Raw genomic sequence first — 18,089 nt, forward strand, 5'->3', positions numbered from 1 at the left:
AAAGGAAGCACTGAAATGATCCCTGGAATGGTTTCTCCCTTGTATGGAAGCATCTGCCCTATTACTGGTCTTGCTCAATGTGGAGGGGAGGCATGAGGCGGTACAAACTGCCGAGCTATCACTTGCTCTATATCTGTTTCATCAGGCCCAGGTAGTGCTCTTGGCTGGCTCTCCAGAGGAAATAGCTGCCAAGTCAGGGATTAGCCTACTTTCTGTTACTCAAGTTTGCAACTTTAGAGTCTTGTTGGAATTTCAGCTGCTGGATGTCCAGACAGCAGCACCCAAATGCAGTTACATCCATCTGTGCTAGACAAGAAGGTTGCAGCCTTTCCTTTTGAATCTGAACCTCACTATAATCCTCGGTCACCTCTGGGTTGGGTCACTGTAATATGAACTGTATCTGGAGACCACTCAAACTTCAGCTGGTGCAGAAAGTGGCTGCTCAATTACATATCAGAGCCTCCCACAAGGAGCTTATTGCACCTGTTCTCCAGAGTCTGCACTGGCTCCCAGCTCATTTTCAGGTGCAGTTCAAGGCACTGAGGTCTGAGCTGTAAATTCCCAGATGGTTTGATTGCTGTATTTCTAAGGAGCTGCTCTTGTCTGACAGCTGAGATCAGAGGGGGCATTTGAGTGGCTAGTCCCTGGCTGAGTTCATTTGAGTAGGCTACGCTCTCAGTGGAGGGCCTTGAGCTCCAAATCCCACTCCCTCAGCTTGGTCCCATCACGCCCACATTTAGTAACCTTCAGGCCACATAGCAATGCCTCCTTCCCCAGGCTTTCTCTGAAGCTGTTGAGGAGGGATGAGGGTTTAGTTATGTGGGGAGACCTATGTTGACTGTGCATCGATTGACTGGTTCTGTGTGTGCCTTTAGGAAGCTAGAATTGTTCATGTGCCTAGAGCTTTGTACAGCACCAGTCTATAAACCTGAGTAAATAAATGTGGCCCTTTAGCCAACTAATCCTCACAGCGACCCACTGGGAGGCAGGGAACCATCTCCTGCCTCTTACAGCGAGCTTGGCTTAGTCCTGGAGCCAGTGATGTCCCGCAGAGGCCTTGCCTCCCACCATTCCATCACCAAACCAGGAGAGATGTCCCTGCCTGGGATGCTGAATTTTGGAGTTGTGGGGGTTGTCATAAAAATACTGCTGAGGAGGAATCTTTTAATGTTTAGAATGGAAAAGATAAGATTGTACCAAGGGTCAGGAGTGTTTAAAAATAGGGATAACCGTCTCATTTCCCACACAGCATCTTCAGACCCTCATTTGCATGGTGCAAGCTGCCTATTGTGCTGGACTATCAGAATCCTCTATTGTTTTCAGAGGTTGGGTATTTCCAGACAGTGCCTTTAATCTGTCACTTTCACTGAGCGGTGCCTCCACCTCCTAGCCTGGCTCTGGTTATAAGAAAGCATTTTAATTTAAATGTGCTTAAATGAATTCCCCAGCCTCATCCTCCCACCTGCCCCTGTGCAGCATGCATACCCCTGGAATGCAGGGCTTAAAAATAGCAGCGGCACATCACTGACTAGGTGTTCCTGATGGTCATACCACTAGACCACACTGCTCCCTATGGTATTTAAACCGAACAAGAGGGAAAGGTGGGGATTTGACTGAGCTGCGACTGAAAAAAATATGTTTCCATCATGCTGTTTCATAACATACTTACCATGGTTTGGAAGTCTCTCTATTCTCAGCCTGTCACTTTTTAGAGGCTCTTTTCTGCCACTAGGTGGCGATAAAACAGTTTCAACTTTCAAAGCCTTGCAATCCATGAGCAAATGAGAGATTTTTAATGAAAAGTTTTGTGCTCTTGGGCCCAGACTGAGAAAGATATTTAGGTACCTAAATCCCAGTTTTAGGCTCCACTGTGATTCACAAAGCCCTTGCTTGGTTGGCATCTAAACTTACTTAGCACCTAAATTTTCAGGGGGAAAGGCACTTTTGTGTCCGCTTCTGAGCATGCACACTGCAGCCTCATTGCCAGCGTTCAGACCGTCATCTTTCTCACATGGAAGCCCCAGAGGAATCCACCAGTGGGTGAAGACTGGTGTTCCCCCATCCAGTAGAAGTGCTCTGAGCACACTTACTGGATTGGGCCCCATTGAAAATCCAGGAGGAGATCTGGTGCTGGCCACCCTATAATTGTTAACTGAGGGGTTCGAGCACTCAGCTGAGAGATGTAGGGAACCTAGGTTCAACCCCACTCTCTGCCTGAAAGAAGGGAGAGGTTTTGAACAAGGGTCTCCCACCTCTCAGGAGAGTGCTCTAACCAGCAAGCTCTGGGATATTCTGATGTGGGGGTTCCCTCAATCTCTCCTGTTGGAGCTGTAAATAATTAGAGTGATGGGAACTGGACCCTGGGTCTCCCACCTCCTGGATGGGATGCCCTAACTACCTGACCATAGGGTCACTCTCTGGCCCACTGACTATTTAAGTATTTATACACAGTGGAGCAGCTGGAGAGGTTGGGGGAGCCCCCATAACAGGATATCCTATAGCCCAGTGGTTTGGGCAGCTCCTCGGAAGTGGGAGACCTTAGTTCAAATCCTTTTTCACAATGAGGGGAGGTGGTATTGACCCTGGCTCTCCCACATCCCACTCTTACCCCTGGGCTAATACTTAGAAGGTGGCTACTACCAACACCGTCTCCTCCATCAAGACCATCTCCTCCTCTGGCCACTTTGTGAGGTATGAGGCAGGCTCCTCATTCATTCTCTCAAGAAACAACTTAAAAATCTACGGTGCCTGACTCCAGGAGAAGGGTTCCCAGCTGTGGATCACAAGCAGATAGGCACCCAACTCTGTGAGAGGGACGGGGCTTAGGACAAACCCCTCTTGTCTGCACCTTCCACTGAGCAGTTCAGGCAGCTCCCCACCTAACATGCTGGCTCTCATGGACTGCATTATTGGGCGTCTCTCTTTCCCCATGCAGTGTATGGGGAGCCTAGGCACCTTACTCAGGCTTTGTAGATCCCATTGTTATTCCAGGGATATTCTTGGTGCCTGAAAGTTAGGTGTTGTGATGCCTATGTCCCTTTGTGGGTCTGGCTCTCAGCTGGGGCTAACAAAGACAACTGGGGATGCTCTGGAAGTCCTGCAGGATATTTTGCTCTTGGTCAACAAATAAATCATTCTGACAACAAATAAATCATTTTTGTTTTGACTATTGGAAACAAATAATGAAGGGATAATCCCAGGAGTTAGATGAAGAAATAAATAGCTGCAGAGACTGATGGAACAGCAAAGATGAAGCGAGACTTTCAATTCCCCACCCCCCCCCACAATGTGGGCTCCAGGGACATGGCAAAGGAACAAGCATAGCTTGGGGAAAGGGGAAATCCCTGTCTGGTCCTGTGTTGGCATTCCAAAGGGCTGCTGCTTTCTCAGACTTCAAGCAACCTACATGTGAGGGGTAAAATGATCAGATTAAAGGCCTGGTTTAAATATGCTGACTGGAGAATGAATTCTGCTCTTGTTTATGGCAATGTTTAATGTCCTGGAGCGGGGCTGTATGCATATGGATGACACTGGAACGACACATCTCTGTGTCATAGGCCTTGTACTGCTGATGTGAGTCTCCATTAGTTTCCATGGTAGGGGGCTTTGCTCTTGGAGAAGGAAGAGGAGAGTTCTAGCCCCTTGAAGTTCTGAGCTGCACACAGCAATACCTGCGAGGGTGAAGGGGAAGAACAGATGTTATAATACAAACTTTGTGTATTGTAGTATATGAACTTAGTATGTTTTCTGTGTACATCAAGCCAAAATATATTTCCTCAAACAGCAAATTCTCTTTTCCTCCGCCTCCCTCCCTGAAAGGTGCTCTCAAATAACTCCTTGTTTAAAAAGAATACTATTCCAGTATAATCAATCCCTACCAATAGCCTGCAACGGGAAGGTTGTACTACTCACCTCTAGATGGCAATATTGTCTCAACTAGACAGAGGTTCTCTTTAGTGCAAAAGGGAAAGTCCTTGAGGGAATCTGAGCAGTTCTGTCCCATGTACAAAGAACTCACTAAGGGCTGGATTTTCAAAGCCATTGACCCACAGTTCTAGCTGAAGTCAATGGGAGCTGCAGGTGCTCAGCACCTTTGAAAACCAGGCCCTGCGAAAGTGAGGACTTGGCCTGGGGTGAGCTTTTAGCTGTGCTCCTGCATGTTCCCTCCCACAAAGTTGCACCAGAAATGCAGCAATAGAGTTCATTCAGCTCTGATCCACTGCCCAGGTTCACTCCAAGGAAAATAACTTTTAAAAGGAGCTTGGAACCCACTCCAGTGCAGTAGAGGGGGTGATTAGTCAGGCAGAAAAGAGCCCTTTCTCCCCAGCTCTGGACAGATCTGTCCCACTTCCCCAACCTCATGGGATAGCTCTGGACAACACACAGCTCTCTTAATTGCTATGAGATATTTAGCTTTGAGATGAAATTTTGTGTAGGGTTTTTCTTTATTGGTGATCACCCCTCTTGGAACCTGTACTGTGGATGCCATGAAAATAAATCAGACATCCTGATGCTTTGTCTGTAGTGCTACAAAGTGCCTTCACTGGAGTCTGGTGTTCTGGGACACCAACAGTTCTTACTAAATGATCAGGAGGAAGAAATATTAGCTTTCCAAGGGTTAAAAAGCTGTGTGGTTTACTGATAGGTAGCGTGACTACTGTCTTCTAATCCCAGCCCTGCCGCAACAATCGCTGTGTGCCTTCAGGCAAGTAACTTAAGCCAAAATTTCAAATTTAGTTACATAAAGTAAAGAACCTAAATACATGGGTTAATGTTCAAAGCTGTCATTGGGAATTGTAGTGGCTCGGTATAGCTGAAAATCAGGCCAAGTGCTTAATTGGCACCCTAGTTTAGAAATGTTGGCCTTGACTCCTGTGTTTTAGAACTTGTCTTCACACGCAAATTGTACCACTTTATCAATACCATTATAATTAAAATCGCACAACCCTCCTTACAGGGAGACAGTTATTCCAGTCCAAAGGTGCTTATACCAGTGTAGCTTATTCCTGTATGAGAATGGAAGTAAACTGTACTGCTGTAAGATTATACCGTTATACTGGTATAATCCTATGCTAGGGATTGTATCTGTGTAATTATATTGATAGAAAGTCACATCCCTGAAGGAAATAGTGACACTGGTACAAAAACTGTGTAGACCAGCCCTTAGTTTCCCATCTACAAAGTGGGCTTATCTGCTTCCCAGGGTGTTGTGAAGCTTAATTAAGATCCTTAAAAGGACAAAGGTACTACATAAATTCGGGGGATTAGTATAAATGTCATTGCGCTTTACAAGCTCTGACAAAATCACATAATGAACAACAAGACCTTTAACTTCATGTCACTTCCTAGCAAGATTACTTATAGTGCCGCGCTTCAAAATAGCAGCTGTAAAATGTTGACATTTCTAATCAAATGTGCATAATCTTTTTTTTTTTAAATCAGAACTGAAAAGACGGGGTATTTTAGAACTCCAGTTCTTCCTTCTCAGCCAGCCCTGCCATTTTCCTCATTATTCATGTTGCTCAATAAACTATAGTTTGGTGTAATTTCTTAGGCGCTGATCTGGAGAAGTGCTGAGTACTTATGACTCCCACAAAAGCCAACAGGAGCTGTGGGTTGGGCCTTTAGTGAATTAAGCCAATGTATGGGTTTTTAATCTGATTAGCTGTTGATAATCCAGTGTTATCATGCAGTGAAAGCTGTCCAGCTTTATTAGGCAACCTCTTGTTCTAAGAACCCTTCTGACAAGGCAGTCCTACTGACTACAGTTCTGCTCCACTTTTGTTAGGAAGTGGCCTTCAGTAACTCATTTTTGATGGTCGCTTATTTTGGATGCTTCACTGTAGTAAGATTAAAGGTGATTAACTATTACTTGTATAGTGCCATAGGGACATCAAATGTTTTACGGACAAGGAAGGCAAGGTCTTTGCCCCCAAAGAGCTGACGGTCTAATGCCCCAATCCTGCAAGGAGCCCTGCACCCATGCGGAACCCCACCGAAGTCCCATTTGTGCAGGATCCTAATGCGCAGAGCTTGTTATGGGATTGACATGGTGGGACCTGAGCTCTGCACAGGTGGATCCCTGCAGTAAAGGCGACATCTCAGAGGACTGGGGCCTACCCTCCAGCTCACACAAAATCCACAGAGCCTAGTGAGGGAAAGAGAATGCATCACATGCACGCAGAGGGATGGCTCCAGGGGTGATTAAAGAGTTTGAAATGCACCCTGGACCCTAAAGTTCTAGACTTGGAAACACCAAAAAGCAGTAAAACAATTGCTTCAGCGCATGGCTGGCACTTAACAAATCTAAAACAGTAAGGAGCTGCTCCAGCAAGCCCCCTGGTAAAGAATCCAGCCTTGGGAGGGAGGTGCAGGAATTCCTTAGAGCTGAGATCTCCTTACCACCAGGGACTAAAGTGGCACTGGCAGCACTTCGCTGGCATTGTTTTTAAAGTGTTTAAACTGAATCTGACCTGAATTGAGAGTTGTAAGGAAAGAGAGGAACCGGTTTGCTGTTAAGCTCTTTCCACCCCCAGCCCTGTAGTTCTCCCTGCTCCCAGAGATAAGCTGGCCGCCCATACACCCTGTGCTCCCTGCAGCTGGAAGGGAATGGCACAGGCTAGTATGTAAGGGCTGGGACGCCTCTCTCCACCTTCCACCAGGCTCTGGCTGGGGAGAAGGCTCCGGCCCCAGGGCGCGCACACCTGGGCACATGCTCCCCGTTGCAGTTACACTAGAGTCTTAGGTAGCGCCCTCCCCTTGCCCAAATCTGGAACCGCATCACCCTGACTGACAGCAGCCCTGGCCCTGCCCAGCTCGTGCAGCCCCCTTTGCTTTTCCAATCAGGAGGGACGGAGCGGAGGCTGGGAGGGATTTCCTGCAGGGAGACAGACCGAGCGGGCAGGGGGGGGAGGAGAGACTTTTCAGAGTTCCTAGGCGCCCTGTGAGACTGACTAGACGGGTCAATTTCAGCAGCGGGGTCGGCGGTGCCCGTGGGAATCCCTAGCAGGCCAGGCAGGGCTCTGAGGACCAAGGGGGATATTGTTGCAGCAGCAGCAGCAGCAGCAGCTCTGCTTTGCAGTTTCAGCGCCTGGGGACTTGATCCCCCTCCTCCCTCTTTCCCCCCGAGTCCGGGACTGTAAGAGATCAAAGGCATTTTTGTGTGGAAGTGGAGATCTGCGCTTGGCTTTTATTACACCAGCTCTGCGGGGGTGGGGGTGGGAGAACCTTCCCCAGCCAGGGGCAGACGTGGCTGACAAGGAATTGGATTTGCAACTTTGCCTGTTGGAAACGCAGGGGAGTTCCTGGGGAGGTGAGTTATGGAGAAGAAAGAGCGGGGCGGGAATTGATGCGGGTTGTTTGCTGCCCGCAGAGAATGACTTTCCCTTATTTCCCCCCCCCCCCCTTGCTGGGTCACTGGTGCCTGTGCTGGAGCTTTCAAATTCCTTTAATAGGCTCAGCTCCGCTCGGGTCCCGTTCAGCGTTTAGATCTGAAAGTATTTGTTTAAAGCCCCGAGTAAAAGAAGAAGTTCAAAGATCCCCTTTGTCAGAGCTGCCTAGTAACGTTCTTCTGCCCCAGGTTAATTTGTTCTTTACTCTTTTATAGTTTTAGTCTCTTAAGAGAAGTGCTCCAGGTCGCCTTTTTTTTTCTCTTTTTCATTAGACTGTTCCTCCCCCTCCCCCTTCCTTTATAATCCCCTCCAGTTGGCTTTTGTTGCAACTTGCTCCTTGTGTGGTCTTGGGCAAGTGCCTTGAACATCCCAGCCTCAGCTTCCCCATTTGTGATATGGGGGTGATTAAGTATACTGGGGGGGGGGGGGCGGAGAGACTAGATTTTCCTAGGTCTGTATAGTGCCTGGCAGAGGAGATGCCTCAGCGCTAAGTGTTTACTGTTATGATTGTGGTGTGATTCCATCATAGTAACCTTTGCATCAGGTTTTCCCCTTCTGAAGGCAGGGGGTGTGGAGAACATCCCCAGACTGCCCTTTAGGGTTGGGTTTTTTTGTTTGTTTTGTTTTTAAATTGCTGTTCAGCAGCTCTACTCCTCCCCTTACATAATTCGACTGTTCCCCTCCTCCCCCCGAGTTGTTTGAAGGAATATTTCAGATTCCTGGGTTCTCCAGGTGAATTCCTGGGTTGAAAGATTAGCTTTCTCACCTAGCAGGAGGGTTGTTTGCTATCACTGTATACAGCAAATCACATTCCAGACTATTGCCTATAAACACGAACAGGGAGCGGAGGGAGGACTACATCTGATACTGCTGCACTCTTGTGAAGCTTGAGAGGTGCAGATTGTTAACTCTTGGTTACGCAGAGTCTTGGATGAGGTTGGAAGAGTAGCTGGCATTCAGATATGAGCCTGCTTCCTAGTGTAGATTGACTTGGAAAAACAAATCTTCAGTATAAAAAAGTCAAGTGCCAGTGTGTTTGGATGATATCGAAGTGAAGTTGGGTAAGATGTGCTGAAGCAGATTGAAACCAAACAGCTTTAAGCTGGTGCAGTAACTGAGGTTCCAGGAGATGTTCTGTTAACCCAGGGGTAGGCAACCTATGACGTGTGCCAAAGGCAGCACGCGAGCTGATTTTCAGTGGCACTCACGCTGCCCGGGTCTGGCCACCGGTCCGGGAGCTCTGCATTTTAATGTAATTTTAAATTAAGTTTCTTAAACATTTTAAAACCTTATTTACTTTACATACAACACTAGTTTAGTTATATATTATAGACTTATAGAAAGAGACCTTCTTAAAATGTTAAAATGTATTACTGGCACGCGAAACCTTAAATTAGAGTGAATAAATGAAGACTCGGCACACCACTGCTGAAAGGTTGCCGACCCCTGTGTTAACCCAATTCATGTTTGCTTATGGCAAGGAGCAATGGAGATGGACACAAGCATTAGACTTAAGCCAAGTGGCCGCGACTTGATTATAACGGGAGGATAGAGAGAAACCCCGAAAGCAGCCTGACCTGGCAGCAGTGAAGTGGGGATGTGACCGCCAACCTGAGTTGTGATGCACATCACATTGCAACGCACTTGTAATGTGCAAGTTCAGAATAACCTAGCTGCCTAGGGCCAGCATAAACCCAAGGCCTGTAATCGCATGTAGGCTACTGCATGGGGAAATCCCAAGCCTCACCATGCGAGTCTGGGTATCCCTGCAAATCCAACCCCTTCAGCACAGAAAGTGAGCTGGCCTCTGACTTGTAGGAAAGGCTGCTGCCCCAGCCCTGGGGTTTGGAGACTTGGTATCTTCAAATAATTCTAAGTGTACCAAGCAGGGAAGAGTCTAACCCCTCTGCCAGGGCAAACACAGATGCCACTAGGCATGAGTTTAGCTGGTAAATTCTACCAGCAAACCAGTTCTCAATTTCTGACAGTCTGTCCAGGTTGAAAAAATCTGTTTGCATGATGTGTGCACATAAGGCCTCACAGGCTGAGTGAGGTTCAGCATCTCAACACCTGCTGAATGTGCAGATGTCCTTGATGCCTTTCTATGCCCATTTGACAACCATTGGTCTGCATGTGCCTCTCCAAACTGCTCAGACCAAGATGCACCATCGGCTAGGAAGAGCTGCCTTGTTACAGCCCAGCCTCCCTCCGCTCCTGTGAACAGTTCAAGCCCCTTGTCCACAAAGAAAGAGTTTCCCCCAAGATGTATGACGACGACTTCAGGAGTGGGGAGAGTTGTTGCCAAAGCTCATAAATCAAGGGCATTGGCTAGTCCCATCCCACACCCTGGTCCGCATTAATCACCCGGGGTCACAAGGGAAACTCAGTGGCGGGAGTATTTGGCAGCGGTGCGGGGAGCAAGAAGAAGCCCAGTTCCACCTGGTTACGCCTTTATAGACAGCACCCTGCCAGTGAGAAGCCAATCACAGTGTTAGCAGTGCCAAGACTGATCGATGGTGCCCCTCCACGACAAGGAAGGCTGTCATTGCCTGGCGGGTGCCACTGTGCCGCCCAGAGGTGTGGCTACCCTTTCAGTCCCATCCTGCAGTCACGCACTGGTGTGTTTCCCTTACCAGGCAATGATCTTAGCTTTATGGGTTTGCCCTCTTCCCTTTGCAGTGTTTTTCCAAGAGTCCGACTCGGTGCTAATGTGTGAGGGTGCAGGAGGCTAGATTGGTCTCTCCCCTGATCTACTTTTCATCATCATTTGTTAGCCTAGATGGTTATAACATCATATGAACTTTCATATAATTTTTACAGTTGATTTTAGAATTCGGGTAGATTTGTAGTCCTAGTTATTACAACAGAACCCAACATTATAAACAGCCAAGGATGCGTCTCAGGAACTTTAAGAAAGGGAGATCTAGAGAATCCATGGCTCAAGTGACTGGTAACAGAAAGTGGAGCCTTGTAGCACTAGTTTGCTGGTTCTAATTTGGTGCTAATGAAGAATGGTAGCTATCTGACAGCAGTTTGGCAGCTTGTGTCAATCTTTCTTATTTTCTCTTTCTCACACACACTCCTTCTCCCAAGATTTCATGACAGGGTGAAGAGAAGCTGCCAGATGCATGGCTAAAACATGGGAGAAGTCTAGAAATGTACAGAATGCCATTTAAAACACTTCATGTTAGGATAAATCTAAATTTAGAGGTTGGGAGTGGGGAGACTTTTGGCGGGTAGGAATGAGTGTAGTGGGGCCCCCATCCTGTAACACTGCAGGGGAAACCTCAGTTTCTGAAAGGATGCCCTGTGCACCGAGATGGAGACACAGTCCGCCAGCAGGGAATTGGCTTGCTGGAGGCCGAATTAAATTTTGATTCTCCTCTCTCTTCTGAGTACAGTCACTCTGCCAGCTTGTGCTCAGCTCATTGCCTGAGAATGCTTGTGCGCTAATAACCTTCTTAATGGGTATCTTTGAAATCCCAGTGCACTGGAGCTTCCCAGTTAATTCTGAAGGCAGTATCTATGTTTGCAAGGCATAAGGAGAGAGGAAATGTTCGGCAAGGCCAAGGCGGCCTGACTAGGAGTAACGGGCTGGAATTCTGTCCTCCTTAATGTTCAGGGAAAGGGCTGGAAGCTCATCACTGGGATTCTTTAAAACTGCTAGGAGAAAAAGTAGCAGTAGTGAATATAAATTAGTCCTGTCCTGTCCTGTCCTGTCCTGGCTGGTGGAGTGGCTCTCAGTGAGGCACTCTGATACCGTAGTGATGGCCATATCAGTATCTAGATAGACACTGAAGTCCATCACACTCCAAGAGGGTTGTTATACCTTCCACTTCCATCACACCTTTCATCTGAGGACACTAATTACAGCTCCCCTAAGAGAGGAGATTCTTAAAGCCGCATAGAGATGTGTACACCGAGGCACAGAGAGGTTAAGTGACTTGCCCAAGGCCATGCATCAAAACGGTTACAGAACCAAGAGAAGAACCCAAGGGAGTCCAGACTCCCTGTCCCTGGCTCCAGCCCCTAGACCATGCTCCCACTGTAGTCTATCTCCCCCACGGCCAGGGCTCTGCTGGGGTCGGGAAGGAGGCACAGCACTCAATTAGTGGTTGAGGAAACATTCTGCCTGCTTGTGTCCTATGCAGGCAGAACACTTCAAGGGCGCCGGGGGGAGCGCACTCCCTGGAGGCTCGTGATCCACCTTTAGAAAGGGTGTAGCGTGCCCAGACAATTGCTGGTGTGCAAAGAGGCGGGGGAGGCAAGGCTTGTGCCCACGCTCTTGCTCCTCTCACTGCTGGCCCCGTTCCCTCCTGCATGCATGTGTGGCAGGACAGGGCTCTCTTGACCTTCCCAGAGCATCCATGCTGGGGGGCCAAACTGATCTCCTGTTTCTTGTGCCCACCAGGCCAGCCCACAGCACCTACTGTTAGGACGTCTGCAGTACAGGGCCTCTCCCCCTCCGCTCCTGCAGCCCTGTTAACACGAGGATACTCTGAGTTCTGCCAGTACTAAATATAGTCAAACTATTTGTTCTTCGGCGTGGCCACAGAAGCAGTCGCAATGGACTGTTTTAATGACGCTGATAAGTAAATAGCCTTTGAAACCTGACCCTGCTGTTGATGTTCACAGGTACTGGGAGCACCACGACAACCTCTCCGCTAGGGCTGTCTGACCAAGGTCTGATCGCCCAGCCCCCAGGGGGTCTGCAGCGTGGCTGGCAGAGACGGCAAGGAGAGGAATGCCAGCATGAAGGGGATAACAGAGAGAGAGAAGGTCTATAACTTCCAGATGGAAAGAAGCACATAATCCCTTTGGGAAGAATTAGGGAATCATCAGCGCAGCTCAGCCTGGCGCGAAGGAAGCAAAACATGACCCCTCGTTCTCCGAGAGCTTTGCACAGGTTCGGGTAAGAGGCCAGACTCTTCTCAATGCAAACGCTCCCGGCCCCCTCCTCCAAACTGCCTGGCTTTGTCTTGTGGGGCCCTGTTGCTGCTTGGAGTCGGTCCCCAAGCACAGAACTATTTTTTGTTTAAGAGATTGCATTTTCTTTAACCAGACTGCATCCCCACCTCCGTCCCCTTCAAGAGGAAAGTGACTCCTAGCTGCATTTATCGCCATTAACGGAGAGATCCTTTTATAAAGGCTATTTTTTTTTATGTCTCGTGGGATTTTAAAATATTTTTCTTGCTGGGCTTTTCCTCCATTCGAGAGCATTTTGAGGAGTTGCTACGTGCGTGCCCATGGCTTTATGAACCGGAGGGATCTGAGGACCTCTTCCTTTCACTCCCCTACCACTCCGACCTGTCCATGATGGGGCGAGAGCAGGAGCTGATCCAGGCTGTGAAAAATGGAGATGTACCTGGTGTGCAGAAACTGGTGGCCAAGGTCAAAGCATCCAAGAGCAGTGAGTACCTTTGCCTCTTAATGCAGCAGCAGGGAGCTGAAGGAACCTGGGCGTTGCTGCTTGCTGCATCTCTTGCCAGTTGCTGTGAATTCTACTCTTAGGGCCTTGGTGTGTGAGTCCTTGGTAACAGGGCATGTGAAGCCTGGCACTCGTGCCCTGGAGTGGAGACTACTCTGCAGTCAGGGGCTGGGGGTGTGAATCCAGATCTTGCTGATAATGTAAAAGATGATGCTTCTAGTAGCCTCTGTGTGGGAACCCTGAAATGTGGGGGACAGATAGAGGGAAGGGTGGCAGAAAATCACCAAGGGAAAGTGAGCACCACAGCTCCTGTGGGGCATGCTGGCGCAGAGGGTCCTTCAGTCATTGCTACTTCCTTGTGGTCAGATTTATCTTGTGAAAAATTACCATCCAAGGCAGTCAACTGGAACCAATTGTCAGGCCTTGAATTTCAGATTCTTTAAGTCTGGTAATGTTTAACCCTTCAGTAGTGCCCGTCTCTTTCCTGTATACTCTTAAAGGTCAGCTGCAGAACTGAAGTAGGAATGAATTTAAAGCCAGTTCTGTGTGCTTGCACTGACCAGGCTGTGATAAAGGGGGAGGCTCCTGTCACTGCAGCAAAGAAACTCATCCATTATCAGCAACTGCTTATGTGCGTGCATTGTTGGTTGTTGAGTGGGAGCCCAGAGGGTCCCCCAAGCGGCACTCAAGGGCTGAAAAGGTCCTAGATGAAAAATATGAAAGTGGCAGGGGAAGGAGACACAGGTGAGGGCTGGGTTACTGTGTATAAAGGAGACAAAGGAAAGCAGGATCACTGGGATGGGGAGAGAATTACACAGTCCTATTGAGCACAACCCTCCAGCTCACTCCAGCTAGGGGCTGAATGGGCCAGGGATAGCCAGCAAACCTTTCATCCTGGGAAGTGTCCATCCAGGGCAGGGTTGTGGTGCAGCATAGGGGAAGCTTGCCCGCCTGTGCTGTGCTTGTGCTATGAATACAGGCATCCTGTTGCCAGGTCTGTCAGTCTGGCACTTCTCATGAGTGCAAAAGAATTCATGTGAAAAGCTTCATAGGAGGAGAAAAGTGTGTGTGTGTGTGTGTGTGTGTGTGTGTGCATGGGGGGGGAATAATTGAGACTGACTTGGAGAGACTAGGAGCAGCTCAGGGCTGTGTGTTCAGTGCTGGAAAATCTAAGTTAGTGAGGTGGGGGATTCTAAAAACAAGGCAGGGATAAACTCTGCTGGGTCAGACACTGCAAAGCTCTGAGCGGGAGGAGGTCGGGGTTAAACTCTGAAAATCCATAGCGCTGGGGTTACGGAAACAAAACGCTCCCTAGACAGCTGCACCAAATGCAAATAGGAAAGAACTTTCCCAGTCAGTACAAGGAACTAGCCCGGCCCATTGGGAACATCACGCACAGGTCTGCTCACCTGCTTATCACAAGGCCAGGTGGCATGGGGCAACTGAATGATACAGGTTTGGCAGAGGGCGGAGAGATACTTAGCTCTCAGGAGGAGGAGGAAATAAGGATTGACAGCTTTCTGAGAAAAAAACAACGAGGAGTTCTTGTGGCACCTTAAAGACTAACAAATTTATTTGGGCGTAAGCTTTCACCCAAATAAATTTGGTAGTCTGTAAGGTACCACAAGGACTCCTCATTGGTTTTGCTGATACAGACTAACAAGGCTGCCACTCTGAAAGCTTTCTGAGAGAGGCTAGTGATGCCTACAAAGGGAGAGCAGGAGCTGACGTTAAGGAAGGGCTGAGAATAAGGACAACCCCCATTTCTATCTCCAGATTAAATACTAAGGAAGAAACTAGTGAAGCAGGAACTGGTACAGCTGGTGTGCTTGGCTTGAAAAGGGAGCCTGATGAGGTGTAACAGACAATGGGGTGAGAGCGCCCCATGCTAGGAGGGGAAGCAGCAAGGCTGGCCCCCTCACCTCCATCCTAGGGCCTTCATCACCTGATGACTCTATCTCAATCAAATGCAATTGGAGAGCGTTCTCTAGTGCCTTGCTCTGGCTTTGTCCCCTCCTTGCTGCCCCCAAGGGCTGAACCCCCAGCCAGAGATGGGATCAGTCTATAACATGGTGGCAAGAGAGCTCTGAAGTTTCCCTTGCTGCATGAGGCTCTGTCCCTCCACCAGAGGAGCCTTCTACTCCCTTATGATTCATTCTCTCTCTCTTTTTGTTAAGATGTCGGGTGAGCAGAACGCTAGCTGCCTTTGTTGCTCATTAAAGCGCCTTTCCATATGACAGGCCGAGATGCTGATTTTTGAAATCCCTCTAAGAGTCCTTCTGCTGTCTCAGTGGATTCGGAGCCGCATCTCTGTGATTAGCCCTCGGGGATCTCCTGTGCCTAAAAAAAGTCGCTGCACGTAACCAAGAATCAAGCGCCAGTCCCGGCAGCGGGAACTTCAGGGACACACAGTTAAATATTCAATGTGCATATTCTTAGGCAGTGCATGGCGTGGAAAATGTTGGTGCACAAATGGGTCAGAGCACCTATTATTTCAAGGCCCTGGGGGCACGTGATAATTTTTTTTTCTTGGTGGGTGAGAGCACATTAATCCTGCAGCTCCATGGCGCTGGGGGACATCAGTATGATATTGTAAGGCAGGGGGTGCCCATTGCTGTAGCTACTTTTGCAAGCAGGGAGGGGTTCTGTCTCTCAAACCATATACCTCCAGGGAGAGTGTGGGCCATTGCCCATGGACCCTACTGCTGTTGGGGTTGTCACCTGGAGCAGCGGTAGAAGTTTTAATTTCCTTCTCTCTCTCCCTCTCTCCTCCCCTTCAGTGTCTGAGCGCTGCAGAGTTTAATTGAAATTGTTAAACGACCCGTCACGGCTTTGGCCTTTCTCCCTAGTGATCAATCACTTTCCTGGCTGGACGCGCTGGTTAACAATGAGCCAGTTGGCTGGGCAGGGACGGGCTCAGTAGCCCTGGAAAAAAAAGAAGAGGGGGATTGGGGAGGGGAGGGGAGAGTCACAAGATTAGATTCCTGGGGGAGGAGACCAGCAGAACAATTGGGGCTGTGGCCATTGTCGCCATTGTCCCTTGGAAAGGGGGAAGTCTCTCAAGCTGTGCCAGCCGTTAGGAGGGGAAGACAGAGTTTAATTCAGCTGAGCCACAAGAGAAGACTCCTGGATGGAATTTACCAGGGGGATTTGCTTGCTAGTTGTTCATCCTGAAGAATCGCAAAATATCTCCAAAGTTTGCATGCTCACAGCTTTACTGAAATTTAGCCACTTCTGGGGTGAAGGCAGTCAACTAGTTTCTCCTCTACTTGCACGGAGGAGGAGAAACTTTAGACCAAGCATGCTGGGACAAATCCATACTCTCAGGGAAAGAGCTTTATTATCCATGCAGAGCAGGCAGGATCCTGGATTTAAAGGCAGAGTCCAAGAGAACGGGTATTTCCTGCTTTCAAGTTCCCAGGAGGTCTGTGAGGTTCATTTAATTCATGCATGTAAAGTGCTTTGAGATTCTCGGATGGAAGAGGCTCCAGTCGGGCAAAACAGTATTAACTTAGAAGGATAAAGAGCTACATCAACTCTGTTAGGCTTTGAACCTGATTCTGTGCAGTCCAGATATTTTCAAGCTGACACTGACCTTAGCCATCCACAAAGCATCTAGAGTGGCTTTCTGAGCTCCCAGACCTCGTACGTATCAAGTGTCCTTAGTTAGAAGACATGATACCGGTATTTTAGCAGGTTATTTGCCATTGTTCTAGTCCAGGGGTTCTCAAACCTTTCTGTCATGTAGATTCTGTTCTAATCGAGTACTAGTAAGCTCTCCAAGGCAGGGACTGTCTCTGTTTTGTGTTTGAACAGCACCCTGTGCAGCGGGCTCCTGGCCTATGACTGGGGCTTCTCTGGTAATACAAATAACTCATAAAGAGCTTGTCCAGTGGTCTCCTCCCCTTCCAATGGCCACTTCCTCCTCCATTCAGTCATATCAGATCCCTGTGGTAACTACAGCAGTCCCTTGTGTGGAGTGGTAATGTTAGACACGGGGGCGGCTCTATGTTTTTTGTCACCCCAAGCACAGCAGTCAGCGGCACGCCTGCGGACGGTTTGCTGGACATGCGGATTCCGCGGCGTTTCTGCGGGTGATCTGCTGGTCCCACGCCTTCGGCATAGCTGCTGCCGAATTGCCGCCGAAACCGCAGGACCGGCAGATCACCCGCAGGCACGCCGCCGAAGCCTGCCTGACTGCCGCCCTCACGGCGACTGGCAGGTGCCCCCCGTGTGTTGCGGCCCCAGGCACGCACTTGCTGCGCTGATGCCTGGAGCCGCCCCTGGTTAGACATGTATTTTTAGCAGCTTCTAATGTGATGCAGTAGCTGGAAACAAACAGGCGAGCTAGCGCCATGTGAACAGCGAGCTCTGCACGGACCTCACTTTGATAACTGCTTTGCTAGTCTGTCCCTCCAGAATTTCTCAATGGGCTCCTCCCCGGCCTGCTTTCCAGCTGTGGAGCGTTGGCAGGGGTGCAGTGCGGGGCTTACCCCTCTGGCTGCTGTTGCCACCATTCTCTTTCTGCCATTGACAGAATCGCACTGGTAATGCCCCTGTGCCTTACACGGAATACAAGAGCATTACCTGTCCCACAAGCCATCTAGTCCAGTATCCATTCCTTGACAGTGGTCGGCGCTAGTTGCTTCAAAGGATGGTTTAAGAACCTTGCAATAGGCAGATGTGAGGTAAACTGATCCCACAACTGGCTATCTCCTAATCCTTAGTAGTTAGTTTGGCTTAAGCTCTGAAGCATGAGGCTTAATATCTCTTCCAGTATTCGTTAATTTTAACTGTTTTAACTCTGGATGTTCTTGTTATCCATATAAATATCCAGTCTCTCTCTGAATCTTGTTGATTGTGTTTGCCTCTGTGACATCCTGTGGTAGAGAGTTCCACAGTTTGTATTATGTGGGAAAAAAGTGTTTATTTTTTCTGGTTTTGAATCTGTCATCTTGTTGGCTGGCCCTTTGTTCTTGAGTTGTGAGATGGTGAGAACCTTCTTGATCATGTGCTATTTTATAGATTTTTTTTCGCCTCTTATTCGCCTTTTTAAGCGAAGGAATTTCATTCTCTTCAATCTCTCCATGTAAGAGTTTCTCTAGGTCCCTAATCCTTCTCATTGCCCATCTCGGATCCCCCTGTAATGCCATATTCTTTTTGAGATGGCGTGACCAGTAAGGCACATGTTATTTCAGAAGCGGCCACACCATTAATTTGTGTGTCCCCGCTTAAAAGCCAGTCCTCTCCTAGATGGTGTGTGCTGGCTT

General features: G+C 48.6%; 1 protein-coding gene across 13 annotated transcripts in view; it reads left to right on the forward strand.

The window, feature by feature from the left end:
* CASKIN2 (CASK interacting protein 2) overlaps positions 1–18,089 on the forward strand; it is a 147,985-nt gene that overhangs the window by 66,680 nt on the left and 63,216 nt on the right. For 12 of the 13 annotated variants that reach the window (XR_005588371.1, XM_039500970.1, XM_039500964.1 and 9 more), the window contains one exon: positions 12,027–12,801. Coding sequence is in view for 12 of the 13 variants with exons in the window: in XM_039500970.1 (XP_039356904.1) it covers positions 12,705–12,801 (97 nt within the window). In the remaining variant the exon portion in view is untranslated. Of the gene's footprint in view, positions 1–6,912; positions 7,313–12,026; positions 12,802–18,089 lie in introns of those variants that run through there. The other variant, XM_039500967.1, reaches the window with a different exon arrangement.

The sequence above is a fragment of the Mauremys reevesii genome, linkage group 15 (genome assembly GCF_016161935.1).
Source record: "Mauremys reevesii isolate NIE-2019 linkage group 15, ASM1616193v1, whole genome shotgun sequence".
Lineage (NCBI taxonomy): Eukaryota > Metazoa > Chordata > Testudines > Geoemydidae > Mauremys > Mauremys reevesii.